Here is a 19,374-nt window from a genome sequence, read left to right on the forward strand (position 1 = left end):
GCTCGGAATCAGAGCAGGGATCAACCGTCCCAGTCCGAGCGCAGAAACATCCGGAAAAACCAAAAGGTGCAACGTTCCAAGTCCTTTCACATCTCCAACTAAGATGGAAGACATACGCAGAGGGGTTTTTTTTTTCTCCCTTGGTCTTTAACCGAGATACCTTTCCTTATTCGTAGTTCTTGGACATAATGTGAGCTCCTCTAGTAAAATCATAGGAGAGGTGTGTGTGTGTGTGTGTGTGTGTGTGTGTGTGTATTTGTTCAGATATTGGCAACACCACCGAGGAGAAAGCTGATGTCATTCTCAGTGCTGACAGAAGGTCGTTTTTCTTCTCCTGCAGTTGATCCCTCGAGTTAAAAACAAAAATAAAAGATCCACACACACACACACGCACGCACGCACGCACGCACGCACGCACGCACGCGGGCTACTACAGAAATTGCAGTCCAGGCTGTAGAACGAGTCTGAAAGATGAATTAATATTTAATCAGTGGCTCAGGAGAGTGAGAAGGAAGACCAGGAAGTCATAAAAGTTGTCAGTTTTTTGTTTTTTTTTTATCTCCCAAAAAAAAGTCTCTGTAGCCTTGAACACTCCCAGTGTGAAAGAGAACAAGTTCAAGGACAAACAGAAAAGTTACTGTTCAATCCAGCACTCATGGCAATAAAAAGAGAGGGAACAAAGAAAAGGAAAAAAGAACAAGGCCGCGAGAATGTTTTAGGTGTAGACTTCTTGCCGTCCGTTTGGCGCGAACCCTCCAGCGATCCCTCCCATCCTCTGGGTGTCCATGATCTGCAGGACGTCCTCTAGGATGGACGGTCCCAGGTCCAGGTGGAGCGAGAGCAAGGAGCCGGCGTGAGACAGATATGGATGCTCGTCGTCTTTCTCGCCGCGCTTTTCCTCGCCGTGCTTTTCTTCTGTCCCAACGCAAGGCTGTTCGTGATCGTTCGAGCGCTTCGGGGAGCCAGGGAGCGACGTGTGAGGGGACTCCAGGTGCAGTCTGGGAGGTTTTGGGGGCGGAGCTGTGGCAGGGGCAAGAGGCTGCGATGCGACAGGGGCCGAGGGCGGAAGCGTGAGCGCCTGCACTCCTCCGATGACGGGAAGCGAAAGGGCATTCTTGAGCAGCGGCGAACTCTCGGTGGCGGCGCAGCTCCACTGGATCGCGTCTTGCTGACCTTGTTGCCCGGGCAACAGATGAAACTTGCCCTGGAGGAAGGAGAGGTCGCCGAAGACGTTGTCGCCGCCGGCACCGCTCCCGATGTGAATGGTGTGGCGAAAGTCGCCCAGCGGCGGGCTGATCATGTCGGACGAGAGGAGGTCGCGCAGCTTCTCCTTCTTGCCTTTGCGGCTCCTGCGCTTCAGGTAGATGGGCGCTTTGGAGGACATGTCGGACACCGAGTGTCCCCGAGAACAACACAGAGAGAGCTCGTGCAACAGCGTGGAGAGGGGAAGAACGACAAGGCGAGGCGAGGAAGCAGAAGCGTATCTTCAGGACGAGTATTCCCGCTAAAATTCCACACCGAGAGATGGTAATGAGACGAAATTCCAGACGTCCGGGCCTTCCGTCACTCCATTACACCTGAGAGAGAGAGAGAGAGAGAGAGAGAGAGAGAGAGAGCATTAGCACTTGGACTCAAATGAACATACACACTTCACTGGACTCCAGCCACCAGACAAACATTCCTGATGGAGACGCGACATTCTCGGAGTAGGACTCGCCTCAGAGGAGAGAAATCCTCTTCCTAGACGCGAGCGCTCATGTAGCAGTCATTAACAGCACTATAATACCGGGGGCATGCTGTACGAAGAAAATAATCAACAATTAACACTCCTTAACACTTCTAGAACCGCGGAGGCTTCAGGGCAAACTGCTTTCGTTTTTCACAGACACGCTTCGACTCGCCGCCACGTCAGGTGACCGTTATTTTAATACGCAGCTGAGAAAAGAAATAATCAGTTTGGCAAAGACTCCAAAGGTGTGTGTGTGTGTGTGTGTGTGTGTGTGTGTGTCAAGGCTTCAGGTAAGGGATGTAGGAGTCTCGATGAAGGAGGCATAGCCTCTGGAGCTGTCAGTCACATTTAGGAGGCGTGGCCTCGGGAGCTGTCAGTCACATTTAGGAGACGTGGCCTCTGTTTCAGATACATACTCGTACTTGAGGTTTGGAAATAAAGTGTGTTTACCGGTCAGTGGGGCCGGAGGGAAATGATGTGCTCATATGGAAACAGTGAGGATGTGTGCACGTGTGTGTGTGTGTGTGTGTGTGTGTCAGAATGGAACTACACGGATGTATAACTCACATACCTCTAACATTAAGTCACTTCTCTCAAGTTACATCAGTAATCCATCAGTGATAATGTGTGTATGTGTGTGTGTGTGCGCGCAATGGCACTCTTCAGTGTCACTGATTGTGACCACTGCGAAACTGTAAGCTAGTCTTCAGACACACACACACACACACACACACACACACACACGGAAACAAACAAATATCAAAGTGTATGTGTATATATGGGACAACAACTGAACTGTGCAGTTCTGCAGGCAAACACACCCACACACACACACACACGCAGAGGACAACAAAAGTTGTGTGTGTGTTACAGTGTCACACACGTTTTTGTACCAACTGTCTAACTGTGGTTAAACTGCTACGACAGTGTGTGAGCGGAGTGTGTGTATGTAAAGCATGTGCTTTGATTACACAAAGTGTGTGAACATGGTGTACCTGATTAGGGGTGTGTGTGTGTGTGAAAGAGAGAGAGAGAGAGAGAGAGAGAGAGAACGTTGTGGTTAGCCAGAGTGTGTGTATGCTCTTTGTGAAGTTGATATCTGATTAGGAGTGAGGCGGTTTGCGTTTGCGTGTGTGTGTGTGTAGAGAGAGAGGCTGCAGTGTGCTAACTTGCTGACTCACTGAACTGAGAAGATAATGAACAACAGATGAACAGAGAGAGGGAGAGAGGGAGAACGAGAGCGAGAGAGAGCGAGATAGAGAGAGCGGGAGAGAGAGAGCGGGAGAGAGAGAGGGACAGAGAGAGCAAGAGAGAGAGGGACAGAGAGAGCGAGAGAGAGACAGGGAGAGAGAGAGAGAGAGAGAGAGAGAAAGAGAGACAGGGAGGGAGAGAGAGAGAGAGAGAGAGAGAGAGATAGATAGATGCAAAAGGGAAAACAAATGTATCAGAAAGAGAGAAACATTTTAAACCAGTGCCAGCTTTCTCTCTCTCTCTCTCTCTCTCTCTCTCTCTCTCTTTCACACACACACACACACACACACACACACACACACACACACACACATACATACACACACACACACACACACACATACACACACACTGCGGTTTCTGTAAAAATTCATACTGACAAATGAACCTTTTTTTACAGGCTGGTTTTGTTTTTCGGTACACAATGAGCTGCTTTGTGTGTTTTTGCCTCATTTGTATCCATCAGACGGATAATAAAGAGCATCAACCCCACTGTGTGGGTGTGTGTGTGTGTGTGTTTGTGTGTTCCTGCGCTGTACTGTAAGATTTCTGGACGTACGCATGACGTCTGGAGCGGTTACACACAGGGTTAGTCATCTCTGTATAAACCATACAGAGATGGGCGTGTCTTCCCGATGTACACACTGTAGGGGGCGTGGCCTGTACGTTACGCCTGAGCGTTAACGTCCTACACATTAACATGTAGCTGCAAGCGTTCTAGGACCTCAGTAACTCACTGAGCTTGTCCGACACGTAGTTTACGGGTGTAGAGCTCCAGACACAGCTCCGGACCCCGAGAAACACAACGACGGACTGACATCACGGCAAACGCTACGGCCAATTAAAAAGCTTTGTTTATTTATTTGTTTTTCTGCGGGAGACATCGGCAGGATTTCTAGTGCAGTTTCAGTTTACAAACCTGACGTCATGTCGGAGTGAACGCGGTGCGGGAACGTTTTGAACTCACCTCACGGACATGCCCGTGTTCCTAACAATAACAACGCACGGCGTGGTATCGGTATTAACGTGAAAAACCCCGCTGACGTGTACGTGCACATGCTCAGCTGTCACTCACACAGAGTGCTGAAAGCGAAACTAAAAGTTCTTCTTCTTCTTCTTATTATTATTATTATTTTAGTACTAAGGGATGCCCTGAAGTGTTTGGGGGTTCGATTCGCGCCGTTGCCCTGTGTGTGTCGAGTTTGCGTGCTCTCCCAGGGGTTTCCTCCGGGTTCTCCGGTTTCCAAAGACATGCGTGGTACTCTGATTGGCGTGCCCAAAGTGTCCGTAGTGTATGAGGGTGTGTGATTGTGCCCTGCGATGGATTGTCCAGCATGTACCCCGCCTTGTGCCCCATGCCCCCTGGGACAGACTCCAGGTTCCCCGCGACCCTGAAGGAGAAGCGGTGTAGAAGATGGACAGATTTATGGATGTCAATACAATACGAGTCAGTTCCTGTCCTCACTTACGATGTAGCAGCTATAAACAGTCGTTCCCTCACTAGCGCTCTCTTTATTCTTTCTCACGAAGTTAATACATCAACAACAACACACAGCTTGTCATGCTATCAAGCGTAAACTCTTCTGCCCTCAAGTGCTGACACTGGAGACTCCTTCCGAAAACGTTAAATAAACGCATCCTTGTGTCCACCGAACAAGTCCATGTGTGAGGCGTTACTATAGAAACGATAACGTATTGGAACGAGAGCGTTAATATAGACCTGGGATATAGACACACTGTCAATACCTCCTGACCAATCAGGATGGAGAAGCCAACAGCGCTGTGGGATTACGCCGATGTAACCGGTGACTCCTGGAGATTACTGACTCCTGGAGATTACTGACTCCTGACTCCTGGAGATTACTGACTCCTGACTCCTGGAGATTACTGACTCCTGGAGATTACTGACGCCTGGAGATTACTGACGCCTGGAGATTACTGACGCCTGGAGATTACTAAACTTCTGACATGGTCAAACAGCAGGGTTTACAGTAGCTCACCGATGACTGATACACACCTCACACACTTCTCAGAGGAACAGGAACCGGTCTAGACCGGCTGGAGGGTGTCCTCATCTCGTGTGTGTAAAATAAACCTGCACGTTCAGGTGTAAATCTGAGCTGGTATGTGTGTGCGTGTGTGTGTGTGTGTGTGTGTAAACCAGAACGGTCCATGAGCAGTGTTTGGCCTATAGCTCTCAGTATTGTGTGTAACACACTGCAGAGAGAACAAACTGTTCAAAACAAACGGACAACGAAAAGACAGAGGGGTGTGTGTGTGTGTGTTCTCATCCCCATGTCCTGGAGCAGAACGTTTTGATCCAAGGCTGTGCAACGAAAACATACAGGTTGAAAGGTAGATCAGTTAGCAGATAGATAGACAGTTATATGGACAGAGAGAGAGAGAGAGAGAGAGAGAGAGAGAGAGAGACAGACAGACAGACACACAGAGAGATAAAGGTCTATGTGGTTTAGGACGCAGCCCCATATCAGCGCGAGCGGCCAGAATCAAATCTCTCTCGGTTTACTAACCGTTCGTCCTCGCGCTGAGGGTGTGTGTGTGAGTGTGTGTGTGTGTGTGTGTGTGAGAGAGAGAGAGAGAGAGAGAGATTTAAACCCACCTTGCGCGCGCTCTGTCCGGGTTTTCAGTTCCTTGCTAATCGCACGTGAGTATATCCACCATCCCGGAGCGCGTGCCCCGGCGTGTCTCTCAGTCCCCCTGCAGCGCCCGTGACCGGGACTCTGATATTCCCTCCTCACGCGCTGTGTGCGGAAAATAACAACTCGACAAACAGCGGACACGGTGAAGCGGCGCGCGCGCGTACGTTATGTGCTGATGCGAGAAAACCGGAGACGCTCTGCTTAAAGCTCGCGCCCCGCCCCTTTCTCTCTCTCTCTCTCTCTCTCTCTCTGGAATGGAGTCGCTCTCAGGACGGGAAGTTATTTATTTGTCGGGTAAACAATTATTAACAGAATCACAGTGAACAGAAACAGCATCGATTTAATATCATGGTTTTTATGATTGTTAATAATAATAATAATAATAATAATTATTATTATTATTATTATTAGGCTTTTGCTCACAAACTGTCAGGATAACAGTAGTGTTGCATAAAAAAACCTGTTCAAAGATACCTTACTTAATGGCTATAAAAAGGTATTTAATTAGTTTGTTTATATATATATATATATATATATATATATATATATATATATATATATATATAATTTATATAAATAATTTTTAAAAAGTATATATATTTACCACTGAAATTGAGAGAGAGAAAAAAATAAGTCTGTAAAAATGAGTTTGATATTGCATCATAAAAATTACGTCTACATTTAAATTGTTTAATTGAACTGAATTCTATTTACTATCTGAATATATGGTTGAATATATGGCTATATGGTTGCACCACAATGATGTCATCACGCTGAAAAGCTCAAACGCAAAAGAAAAGCTGTCCACATGGTACAGATCATTTCTGTTTGAAATAGGTTTGTGTGAAACAGGTTTGGATTCTTTGCACGTAAAGTTTTCCGAACAAAACTCTCTGACGGCCCTGTGCGAATAAATCCGACTGTTCATGTTCGTCTGATGCAAATGATACGTGAGGAGTTTGAGAAAACGACGTTTAAGAGCTTGTTTTATTTGTTATTGTTGTTGTGTGTGCAGGTGTGTCGTGCATCGTGGCCGGGATCGTAGGAACAACCAGGAACCCTTTTTCCACGGCGTTTCTTCTGAAGACTTCATGTTCAAAAGTGAAAAGGAAGGAGGAAGTAAAGCCTTCAGGGTTCAGCAACAACACAACAATAACCGGCACCTGCTAACCAACTGCGTTCACCTTATCATCGGGACCGCCGACGTTCTGTACGGGGTATCTGCCGAGCAAACCTGCAAGACCGTCCGAGAAAACAGCGTACAACAGAATAGAGCAGAGTTTTCTCCGAATAGAAACGAATCGAGTGGAATTTCACCATAAAAGGACCAGAATAGAATAGAATCGGTTAATTCCGTAATACAATACAAGGTTTATTCACGGTCAGGATGGAATTGAACAGAATAGAACACAACTTTTGTTGAGATAGAATAGCATTGTCACAAGTGAATATACATGAATAGAAATGGAAGAGACGAGAATTCGTTTTGACATCATAGAATGGAGTTTTAAACAAGACAAACAGAATAGAATAGAATGGAGCTTTATTATAACAGACTGAAACAGAGCTGTCGTAATAGAACAGAACGGTCTCGTGAGAATAGAATCGAAGGGCGTTTTGTTGTATTAGAGTTTTATCAGAATAGAGTAGAATAATCAGAATAGAATGGGGTTTTATTGTAATGGAATAGAAAAGCATTTTGTCATGATCGAACAAAAATTGCCATTATAGAATGGAAAAGAATGAAATCGAGTGGAGAATGGAATACAGAATAGAGCGGACACAATGGACACAAAATAGATCGAATTCGGCAGAGTTTTTGGGAGGAACCTGGAGAACCCCGGAGGAACCCAGAGGAACCCCACACAGACACGGGGAGACCATGAGAAGCTCCACACTCACTCACAGTAACCCCCTGAGCTCAGGACGGAACCTGGGACCCTGGAGCTGCGAGGACACGACGCTACCCTAAAGATATTTTAATGTGGAGGGAAAAAATGCATTCTGATAGAAGATTCCGGAAAAACAGGAAATCTGACTTTTAAGTGATACAGACTTATACATACATTCCTGATTCCACACCAGGATCTCTCTCTCTCTTTCTCTCTCTGCACTTTTGCTTCCTCTGTGTGTGTGTGTGTGTGTGTGTGTGTGTGTGTGTGTGTGTGCACTCGCTGACTCACCATTAAACCCAAACTGTAACACACCCAACACCGGTCCCATGGGAATCAGCCAACTGCGTCAGAAATGCTGATTATGATTCAGTGTGTGTTTTTACATTTCTGTTACAGTAATGCTCCATTTCCTGTACCAATAACACCTCACCACACACCACACACACACACACACACACACACACTCATTTTCTCTCACACATAAAACAATGTTCCATATTGTTTGGTCAGGAAGGAAACTTCTGTTTTGTGTGTGTGTTGCTCAGTGCCAGGTCATTATTATATTATATACAAAACACTGAACGCTTAAAACACACATGGACTAGACGTGCTTTGGTGCTCCTGGTGTGTGTGTGTTTGTTGGGGTGCCAAAACTTTTGCTCACACACAGAAGCTCATAAACGACTGCAGCGAGGTTACGTCATGGAATTCCAAGGAAAAGCGTTTCCCCTTCTTAGTAAAAACTCTGCACGGGCCGACACTTAAATGTTTCGTTTCACTGGAATCTCCGGACACCTACGATCTTGTCTCATCGTGTCCACGCCGCCGCACGCTCGCCTCAGAGGCACCTGTCCTGGCTGTGTGATAAAGTGAACCGATCGTATTGCACGAGCGCTACTTTATGTCTCGACTTCCTCAGCATTGTTCGAAGCGAAGTCTGTTTATCGCCGTTTCCGAACCCTGTGGCTCTGAGGTTAAAGGTCATGTTATAGGAACAATTTGCGTCTCGGCCCGAATCTGCGGAACATCTGCGGTAATTTATTCAAATTGCAAGCGGATATCGCGGAGTTTGCTTGGTTTTGCGTTCCATTCTGCGATCACAAAAAAAAAAATCATGGAATCCCTGAGGGACCGATGAACGCTTCGAGTTTCGAAGGCGTGATGATTGACGCCTAAAATTTACAGAATGCTAAACTTGTAGCTCTAAAATTTGAACCCATTGCTTAAACGTAGCTCCAGTGCAAATTCTTTAATAAATAAATAAATAAAGCTAAATTCGTCGACCGGACGTGTCTCGCCTAGTGGAAGAACCTCGAAGATTTCTTTCTGAAGTTTGGTGTGAAAGACGTGTGTGATGGTTTAGTCAGAAAGCTTGTATGTTTTTGCATATTGAAGTTCCATGAGGAAAAAACAAACCAAAAAAAACCCCCACACTCGTTTACCTTCCTCGTTAAGAGCACTAACAGCTCGTCTGTCGCTCCGAGTTCGAATGACAAAGGGCTGATAAGACGTGGAACGGGTTTGGCCGGCTTCAAAGCCAGTCTGGAATTGTTTTGGGGCTTCGGCAGAACGCAGTCAGATTTGCATCGAAAGCCTTCAGGAGATACACGTGACACTTTGGCATCGTGATAGAACACGGAAGCTGGGAGAGTTTTCACATTCTGGGTCTTTCCCGGGAAACAGACCAGGATTCACACCAGTTGTATGGAAAGGTATGCAAACGGTCAAATCTAGAACCCTTTCCGTATTGCAAATATTTTCATTTCGCAAGCGAAGAACCATTAACTATACAAAAAACCCACTGAAGAACCATGAGGCTAATACTCCTGCTACGACCAAATCATCCACGCTTGTTGGAATTATTACCAAAAAAAAACACGTCACTCATCACCCTTGATACATTTTGTCACCGATTTCCTGGGCGACTCATCACCTGAGCCCCTCCCCCTTAAGAAAAGAGTTCCTACATATAATAGTCTGGAACATGACTCAGCCGCATGACATACTAGTCATGATAAGTGTTGTCATTGTTCTTCATTGAGACATTTATGTAATGACAACCAAATGAATTACTGAGCACAGGAACCTTTTCTGGAACCTTTGACGTGAGCTGATTTTAGGATCTACCAGACCCATTTCCACCACAGGAACCCTTTCAGGAACCAAGTGTTTTTTCCCTTCAGAAACTCCAGAACTAAAAACGTATTCGGTCCCACTAGGCACCCTTCCTTTCTACGTTTTCTAAAACCGCTTGCCTGCTCAAGAACTCACAAACAGAATACTTTAGGTTCTACAAGGCGCATTTCCACCACAAGGTGCGTTTTTGGGATGATTTTTTCAGGAACCAAAAAACAGAAATCAGGTATTATTTTAAGTACCGATGGCTATTTCCGGAACGCAGGACCAGAAAATATGCAGGCCGAGATTCGTTTTCTCTAGGGACATGTCTAGCTCACGAGCAATGCTTGAGGAACTCAAGAACAACTGGGCTCATCTGAGTTTCTACAAGGAGCGTCTTCACCACAGAAAAACGCTGAGGATATTTTCAAAAACTCAGGACGCTCGGAAATCCCATTAAAGGTTTTAGTCATGTCATCCAGGAATTCATCCAGGAACTGTGAAGTACCTGTTCAAGAAGGTTCCAGAACTTTTTCTCTCTCTTATTTTTTAAGAACTAAAAAAGTTCCAGAATCTTGGTGGACATGCACAAAATGTCACGTGACTTCGCCATCGCAGGATCCGACTTGTCGTACGCGTTCTAGCAAACTGTCAGGTTTTTTTTTAAAGGTCTTGGCCGCAAAGACGGAAAAACCTGTTAAACATGTTAACACACTAACAAACCGCCTTGTATAAATTTTTATTGCGAATTGAATTTTCCCCGTCCGGCTCCATGCTGTATCGCGTGATATGTGGTGTAGAAAGGAAGCATGGTGCGTTACTCAGCGAGGATCTGGCCTGGTTTACGCAACATGTGTTTAGCAGATCGCCGCTGCAGTGGGAGATGAGATGACGACAGTGGTTCTGCTATGCGGGTTCAGGAAAAGGGTGTGTGTGTGTGTGTGTGTGTGTGTGTGTGTGTGGGATGCGCTGATGACAAACAGAGATACGAGTGTCTGGCTGGTCAACCATGTGAGATATGAGCTGAGGGTCAGTCATCGGGGTTGCGCAACTGAATTCTCAAAGAAGGTTTTCCAGTCATGAGCAGAAGGTTTGCAGAAGACCAGAAGAGCTGACGGCAGGTCAAGGAGGCATGAGGTGGACCTCATATTCCTCAGGTCAGAAGCAGGTTTGGTTGGAGAGTCTGGAAGAAAGGAAATGCAAGACTGTTTAGGGATTGTGTGTGTGTGTGTGTGTGTGTGTGTATATATAATCGACTGAGATCAGGACGGAGGCCAGCTATTGTAATGTTATTTCGCTTCCTCGTCCAAATCCGCTCCAGATGTGAGGGAAAGGACCGGGAATAGGACCGGGACCGGGAAGGCGTCTTTGCACGTGCGCTTACCTCCTCAATAAGAGCTCGTTATTTTAAACCGTAAATATATAATCCAGTACGTAAAAAAGCGAGGATAATTATTACAAAAAAAAAACAAATTTCCCATTCATAATCTTCCCTCGTTCACGCCAGGTGTTTAAATCCTGCTTATTTATTATCTTCTAGCACCGGAGCTTCGAGGCTAACGGCGCTAGCACGAGCGATCGAGCGTACATACGAGGAATGCAATACGGATGCGTTATTGTTTTCTAAACAGAGACAAACACAGACACACAGAACAGTCACTAATGTACATTCTGAAAGCGTATCCAGAGGACTTTTCAGATCTTTCTGGAAAAATGTACCAAAACTATTATTATTATTATTATTTTATGCGACTATTGTCGGTTTGGGAAAGACTTCGTTGTTATGAAAGTGTTAGCTAGCTTTCGCGGTCACGTTAGTTCAACGAACGCTCGCCAGAACGTTCCACAGGGCGTCGCGTCGTATCTTCACTCGAGTGACGTAGCTGAGGCTGAGGAACTGGAGAACCAAAGAACATTTTGCAAATGAAAAACGGCGCTTTTTTTCCAGCAACCCTGTTGCCGTGGGGTTTTTTTTTTTCTTCCCGGTGTTTACTCGTGATCCTGTGGGCATAGTGTTCATATTTAATAAAAAAATTCAAAATTACAATCCAAAATCGGCTTTAAATCCAGATACAGATCTAGATCCAGATAGCGGTATTGCGTACCCGTACAAGCTAGTCTTTTGACCTTGTAGCGTTATCTCGTCCTAGTGTCCCTACTGAGACCAAAAGAGACTCCAGGGACGTCTCAGCGGGAGGTTATTAAAAAGTATGAGTTCCTTGGAATTCTGGGGTTAATTAACTGATTCGAGTTGAATGGCCGAACTCACGCCGACCCAAATCACATTACACCCCTCCAGTTAAGAAGTGTAAAGTATGCGTGTTTGAGCAGAGCCCGTGGTGCTGACAGGAAGCCGAAAGTGAGGCGTGTTTTGACAGCAAACGGGCGCCCTGGTTTTCCTGGGGTTTGAGGTACGACTGAGATCATCGTGTTTTGGTTTAACACGAACCTAACGCACTTCCTTCTTCTTCTTCTTCCTCCAGGCCCCTTTTCAAGAATGAATCAATCATAGAGTCCGCGTCATGTTTAAAGCTGTAGCCCGAAGGCCTCATATCACATTATAAGAGTTCTGGGAAACGCAATCCTCTGCCTCCCTCCCCTTTACCACAAAATCGGTGGTGGATGAGCCCGGACGTGTTTAATGCTTAGTTCAAAGATGTTTTTGTGCACGCGCTACTCATAGCATGCTACACACCGTGTGGCGTTCTCCATGTCGCAGTGTCGCTTTACAGACCCCTGGATGGAAATTTAAACCCATAATGAACGAGCCCGAGGCGACCGTGGCGAGGAAAATACTCCTCAGATGGGAACCCGTGCTCTTCTGGGTGACGCTCCGGTATACAGGTGTGCTAGAGTAAAGACGAGCGGTACTGAGGTGCGTTTACAGGATGCTCAGTATGAGCAGATGGGGGATCCTGGGATGAGCCAGGGACAGTCAACAAGTCTACTGTATCCAGGCTGCTGTTTAGATGGTTTGTACGACGCTAAATAGAAGGCTATAAACTCATATTTGTTAGCTCCATTAGCGCTAACCTACACGTTTCAGACGCCAAGCATGTCTGGACTGTTCCTTTTAATGTCCAGTCGAAAACCTTCAGTGAAAAGAAGTTGAACTCCACACCAGCTACGTACAAGACCAGAAGTTTGCACTTTAAATCTTAAACCAGCCCCAGCGGGAATCTGTAATCTGTACGCGCTAATCCTAATAAACAGCTTTCTATCAACTCGGTGATGTTCACAGGTGTTGTGACGTAGCAATAACGGCCACGCTGACAAAGCAAAAGGACATAAGAAAGGAGGTTCCAGATGTAAAGTAGTAAGACACGATATTGGATCAGTGGGAAATATTCCATGCCTTATCTACAGTTAGAGAGTCACACCTTTTTCCGGGGAAGTTGTGCAACCTGAAACGGTCAGATGAGGACATGCGCGGTGTGAAGTTCCTATCGCAACTTTCTCAGTTATCAGATGTAGCTCACAGTAAAATCCAGTCCCGGGCGCGGTAGAGACTTGTTACTGTGAGGTCTGTTTATCTGTGGAAAGAAAAATAGTTATCGGTAAATCTGAATGAGATAACAGTATAGAATTACATGCTGGAAAGAAACAGTGGAAACAAACGCAGGGACGTTTAAACATCCGGAAAGAAAGAAAACAACAACAACAACAACAGTAAAATAGCTTACCTGATAATGATACAGATCAACAGTATGTATATTCCCGTCCATCCGGCCATCCATCCATCCATTTTCCATTTAACCTACACAGGGTTGTGGGAAGCCTGGAGCCAATCCCAGGGGACTTTGGGCACGAGGCTGGGGGACGCCCCGGATGGTGTGCCAGTCCATCGCAGGGCACAATCACACACACATTCACACACTACGTCCAATTTAGAGACTAGAACGCGTCTTTTAGACTTGGGGGATGTTTATGATCGATTTAGTGCCATGTGCACTATAACAGAGACGTGAAATAACCAAATCCTCGCTTCTATTACCACAAATTGCTCTCTTGTGCGCTACGTCCCTTTGTACACTATACAACCGCCTTCATTTTTCCCCCCCCTCATCCCACATTTCCTGCCACATTCCCTTTTTATTGATCTTTTTTATTAACCCTTTCATTTCTAATTTACTTAATGGAATACTTATGTCGCTCCCTTCCACGCGTTCATGTGCTGGAACCTATCCAAAAGAATATTTCTGTTCCTTGATAATGTACCTACTCTGTATAATGTTTGTAAACATTTTTAACCGTATATCTCGTCTTGATGCCGATTTCCCGTCCATTAAAAACCTCCACATTTGACGGACGACTGTCCTCCACCCACTGAACCTCCATCAGAACTGCAATCGTTTCTGCTGTGTAAACGGATAAAGGATTCGTTATCCTTTTATATATTTCATATTTGAATTCCAAATGAATGACGACCGCTGAAGCTGTTCGCCCAGAATCTGGATCTTTTGATCCATCGGTATATATTTGTAAACACCGATTATATTTCTGTTCGAAATATCGCGTCATTTCCGGCTGCTTCGAAACACATCCTTGTTTATCCATAATTACCTTCTTTAACTGGAGCTCGACCGAAGGAGTGGGAAATAACCAAGGTGGAGTAATAGACATTGCTATTGTTGGACATAACATCCACATCCATTATACTCATTCGCTGTGCTTCTTTATAATCCGTCCATCCACAGCTCTCTACCTTCGGATGTGCATATTCCCAGCATTTATCCTGGATTTCTTTACTGGATGGCTATTTCCATGTTCTTAACTGCATTCGTCTTAACACTAAAGGTAATTCCTCCATCTCCACTTGTAGCGATGCTATTGGTGATGTTCTTTATGCCTGTGACTGAATTATGTCCGTGACACTGATGCTGAACTATATATAAAACTACCACAGTCAATCGTGGATCTTCTTAGAGCACTGTATATTCTCCAAAAGTGACTGTCGGCTAGCACCCCAGTCTGTTCCAGCTAAAACACCAAAGTATGTTTATATACCCTTCTCGCATTTGCCAGCTATTTTCTGAATATGGTTGCTGTATGTCAATTTTGATTCCATCCACCCTCTCAAAAATCTGACCACTGATAGCAGCGGTCGCTCAGTGCTTAAGATGTTGGACTTCTGACCAGAAGGTCATGAGTTCAAATCCCAGCACCACCAAGCTACCAATGCTGGGGCCCTTGAGCAAGGCTCTTAACCCTCAACTGCCCAGATGTATAAAAATGAGATATATGTAAGTTACTCTGGATAAAGGTGTCTGCCAAATAATGTAATGTCATGATATCTGAGAATCTAAATCCCCAACAGTTTGCCCACTTTCCTACTTCATTTATATCTATACCCCCTGTATCTTTTCCCCCCTCCACATAACGGACATTTCTTCCTTTCTTCCATAACGCGCCATCATCCGCATATATCGATCTCCCTATCTCAGGGATAATCACTTATCATTATATTAAAAAGTAAAGGACTTGAAACACTTCCTTGAGGCGATCCATTATCAGTTTTTGAATAAGACGTGTATCGTCCTGTCCATTAACAAGCTCATAATCCCGTTAAATAATTTTCCTTTTATTCCTATTTATCCATCCACCCCATCATATCCTAGCCCTTCTCTACATCAAAGAAGATTTTTTTTTAAATATAACTTTTTCTTAACTTTTCTTTCTATTAGAGCGCCGCCATGTTGAAATGACGTCACGCAATGGCAGCTCGGAGCCGTCTTTGGAGCGCTCGGAAACTCCGAGTGGGAATTACGAGTTGGAGAAACCGTTCAGACGGCTCTTTTCCACAGCAGCTTCCCAGTTCCCACTTGGTCGTGAATGCAGCGTACACTTCCGGTTGTTCACCCCACCCCCTCTTCGGTTCCTGCACGTTTGGCTTTCGTTCCGCGCGCGACTTAGTAGCGTTTAATAAAGATGCCGCGTGCACGAAAAAGACTGAATGATTGCGAAGGTCCGGATGAGTTACCTGCGAGTGACTCTGAAGAGGAATATGAGGTTTGTTCGGAGGCAGAGAGCGTGGATTCAGCTGAGGAGGAAGCCTTCCAACAAGGACTGGACCTGGCTGTGGACATGTAGGAGACTCTGTAGCTCTGTTTCTGCGTGTAGTGTGTTAAATTCATTTCTGCTTGTAGCATAGTACTGCATTTCTGCATGTAGTGTCTTAAATTCATTTCTGCTTGTAGCATAGTACTGCATTTCTGCATGTAGTGTCTTAAATTCATTTCTGCATGTAGCATAGCACTGCATTTCTGCATGTAGCGTGTTAAATTCATTTCTGCATGTAGCGTGTTAAATTCATTTCTGCATGCAGTGTGTTAAATTCATTTCTGCATGTAGCATAGCACTGCATTTCTGCATGTAGCGTGTTAAATTCATTTCTGCATGTAGCGTGTTAAATTCATTTCTGCATGTAGCATAGCACTGCATTTCTGCATGTAGTGTGTTAAATTCATTTCTGCATGTAGCATGTTAAATTGATTTCTGCATGTAGTGTGTTAAATTCATTTCTGCATGTAGCATGTTAAATTGATTTCTGCATGTAGTGTGTTAAATTGATTTCTGCATGTAGCGTAGCATTGCATTTCTGCATGTTAAATTGATTTCTGCATGTAGTGTATCAATTCATATCTATGCGGGCAGGGCATCTTTGCATTAAGTATGTAAATTCATACCTATGTGCAACATGGACATGTTTTACCTATCGCAATTCTTGCAGTAATAAGAAACTTTTACATTTAAGGCATTTGGCCGATGTCCTCATGCAGATTGACTTACATTCATCTAATTTACTCAGCTGAGCAGTTGAAGGTTAAGGGCCGTGCTCAAGAGCCCAGCAGGGGCAGCTTGGCTAGTGCCCGGATTTGAACTCGTGACCTTCCTATCAGTAGTCCAACATCTTAACCACTGCGCTATTATTTATTATTGATAGCATAATATTAAGTAGATTATATTAATATATAAACATAAGAGCCTATTAAGCATTTACTCGTGACAATGTATGATATTTACGCATGATGGTTTATTATTGCAGGGAAGAGGAAAACACTGCTTTGCTTGCAACACCACCTAAACCAACCAGGTGGCGCAATACCGATGAAGATGACGTGCTACCTGTACAACATCCCTTTGCTCCTGTCCGCACTCCTGGCGTACAGCTTGATGGCCACCAGCAGCACACGCCTCTCGAGCTGTTCCAGTTATTTTTCGATAAGGCCGCAATCAGGGATCTCTGCAACAACACAAACCTGTACACAGAGGCCAAGAAGAAGAAGGGCATGAAGATGCAGTGGAGTCCCGTAACACCCCTGGAGATGCACAAATTCCTGGGCCTCATCATTTACAATGGCCTCATAAAGGCAACGAGAGTTCAAGACGTGTGGAGAAACGACAGGCTCCATAGTTTTCCGTTTCCAGCCTCGGTCATGCCAGGCCACAGATTTTGGGCAATATTCTGTAACCTGCACATGAGCAACACCAAAGAGGACGAGGAGAACGACCGGCTAAAAGGCACGGCCGGCTACGATCGGCTCTGTCGTGTGAAGCCCCTCATGGGGCAGCTCTTATTGGCATGTAAGGCATACTACCAGCCTCACCAGAACCTGGCCATCGATGAAAGAATGGTAGCCACCAAGGCTCGAATGGGCCTGAAACAATATATGAAGCAAAAAGCCCCAGTGTGCGGTTCCAAATTGTTTGTCCTGGCCGATTCGAGGAATGGCTACACCTCGAATTTCAGCATCTACCAGGGAAGAGGTCAGTCCCGTTCTGGAAAGGGCCTGAGCTATGACACCGTTATGGACCTGCTGACGTCCTCGTCCCTCGGCACGGGGTACCACGTCTACATGGACAATTTTTACACAAGTCCCGCTCTGTTTTGGGACCTTCACAAGAACCGCTACGGGGCTTGTGGTACCATCTGGGAAAACAGAATCGGCTTCTCGAAGACGACAAACGCTCTTCCTAAAAGAGCCGCCAGGGGTGACATCAGATGGATCAGAACGGGCCCGCTCCTGTATGTTAAGTGGATTGACGTGCAGGAGGTCACCGTCTGCTCGACGATCCACAAGGCGTACAGCGGAGAAACGATCCAGCGTCGGCTCAAGAACCCAGACGGCACTTGGTCTGTCCAAGCCATTCCCGTTCCTGACGCGGTGAAGGAGTACAACGAGTACATGGGTGGAGTCGACCTGTCCGACGCACTCATAGAACACTTCACGGTCTCGAAGAAGACAATGGAGTGGTACCGAAAACTCTTCCTTCATTTCGTCGACATCGCCGTGGTAAACAGTTATATTATTCACAAAGAGCTGATGCAGGATAAACAGCAGAAAACACTCACGCAGAATAAATTCAGAGAAATCCTGTGCCAGCAGCTTGTGGATTTTGGGAGCAACGAGGCCACCACTCCAAAAAAACTGGCGCCCGAGCTAGTGGAAGTGTTGCAGGATCTAGAGAGGAAGCCGTGCTACCCAGTAACCATCGTTGACACCTCAGCTTCCGCCAAGAGAGACCGAGCGTCAGCTGGGAGGAGACACTGCCTGCTCTGCCTTCAAAGGAAGAAGTACAGCAAGACTATTTATAAGTGCGGGTACTGTGACGTGGCTCTGTGCATCATGGCCGACCGCCTTTGTTTCACCGAATGGCACGAACTCATGGACTCGTGACGCGTTTTTGAAATCTCGTGCCATTTGGAGATGTTCTTTTTGTTTGCTACGTCTAGAAGTTAGCTGTTATGAGAAACATTCGTTCGTTCTTAAAGTCTCAAGTGTCTACTTTCCTGTGAGCCGTTAACCGCTGCTGTAGTGTTACATCACAAATAAATCCAACGTGGAACAAATGCAACCGGCAGAAATGACATTTTTGTCGTTTCGTTCAGGTTTCTGCTAGAGATACGGTCACAGCCCTGCGCCCGACGGAGCTTGGATGCATTGTGCGAAGGGTTATTAAAAAAAAATAAAATAAAAAACGCTCACTATTAGCATATAAATCCAGTTATTCGACTCTAATCACAAGTACTGTGGATATATTCCTTGTTATTCTGTCCATGAGCATGGTTTGTTTACATGCTTGTAGCCAAGTTTGGGGTCACAGGTCACGACCTAAAAGTTCACTAGTGTTGGTGTGCGAGAGGATGGAGTTTGCTGAGGGTTCCAAGTGCATTGCATTGCATTTGCGTCTCCAGTAAGTCAGGAACCTTGAAACTCCAAAATACCCGTCATTTATGGAAGGAGTCTCCAGTACCGGCGCTTCCTGACAAGCCACTTGTTTGCACTTCCTCGGTAACATGACAACCAAAGAAGCAAAACCAAACCTGACATATCCGTTACATTTACTCAGACGTTCATGACACACAAACTGTACGAGCCAAAAGAAAACCAGCGTTTTTTTTTTTTTAACGATGTTTTATTCCTAATATTTTTAGATATAGATACACAAGTCAAACACAAATCTGTGTACCTACCTACCTCCCTCCCCCTTCCCTCCCCAGGATCATGAATGTAAAATGCTGCACGGCACACTGTGGCCCCCTTGTGGCAGGGCTCGGTGTTACACACGAGAGAACCTCAAACTCGACAGCAGGAACAGCAGTAATATTACAGGAGCCGCAGTCCTAAGAGTAATAACAGTAGCAATAGCAAGTCATCAGAAGAGTTGTTTTTTTTTGTATTAATGATAATAATAACCGTATTAACAACTCAACTCCATT

At 45.4% G+C, this 19,374-nt stretch overlaps 2 protein-coding genes and 1 long non-coding RNA gene across 3 annotated transcripts in view; 2 read left to right on the plus strand and 1 right to left on the minus strand.

Moving 5' to 3' along the window:
- Positions 1 to 5,905, minus strand: part of cdc42ep2 (CDC42 effector protein (Rho GTPase binding) 2) — a 6,147-nt gene extending 242 nt beyond the window's left edge. The window contains exons 1-2 of the mRNA XM_053617544.1: positions 5,601 to 5,905; positions 1 to 1,577 (exon numbers count right to left, since the gene is read on the minus strand). The exon at positions 1 to 1,577 is cut by the window's left edge and continues 242 nt beyond it. Coding sequence (XP_053473519.1) covers positions 716 to 1,384 — 669 coding nt within the window. The 5' untranslated portion in view covers positions 1,385 to 1,577; positions 5,601 to 5,905 and the 3' untranslated portion in view covers positions 1 to 715. The remainder of the gene's footprint in view (positions 1,578 to 5,600) is intronic.
- Positions 5,906 to 9,301: 3,396 nt separating this feature from the next.
- Positions 9,302 to 15,476, plus strand: LOC128603255 (uncharacterized). The gene is made up of 3 exons (XR_008385000.1): positions 9,302 to 10,810; positions 14,351 to 14,450; positions 15,338 to 15,476. It is a non-coding gene; the product is annotated as an uncharacterized LOC128603255 (long non-coding RNA).
- A 63-nt stretch (positions 15,477 to 15,539) lies between these two features.
- Positions 15,540 to 19,168, plus strand: LOC128603210 (piggyBac transposable element-derived protein 4). The gene is made up of 2 exons (XM_053617492.1): positions 15,540 to 15,739; positions 16,699 to 19,168. The coding sequence occupies exons 1-2, from the start codon at positions 15,582 to 15,584 to the stop codon at positions 18,329 to 18,331; spliced, it is 1,791 nt and encodes a 596-aa protein (XP_053473467.1). The 5' UTR covers positions 15,540 to 15,581; the 3' UTR covers positions 18,332 to 19,168.
- Positions 19,169 to 19,374: the final 206 nt, after the last annotated feature.

The sequence above is a fragment of the Ictalurus furcatus genome, chromosome 28, assembly GCF_023375685.1.
Source record: "Ictalurus furcatus strain D&B chromosome 28, Billie_1.0, whole genome shotgun sequence".
Lineage (NCBI taxonomy): Eukaryota > Metazoa > Chordata > Actinopteri > Siluriformes > Ictaluridae > Ictalurus > Ictalurus furcatus.

Coding starts and splice junctions, on each gene's coding strand:
- LOC128603210 (XM_053617492.1), top strand. CDS start 15,582: ATGCCGCGTGCACGAAAAAGACTGAATGATTGCGAAGGTCCGGATGAG. Junction 15,740..16,698: donor CTGGACCTGGCTGTGGACAT/GTAGGAGACTCT, acceptor TTATTATTGCAG/GGAAGAGGAAAACACTGCTT.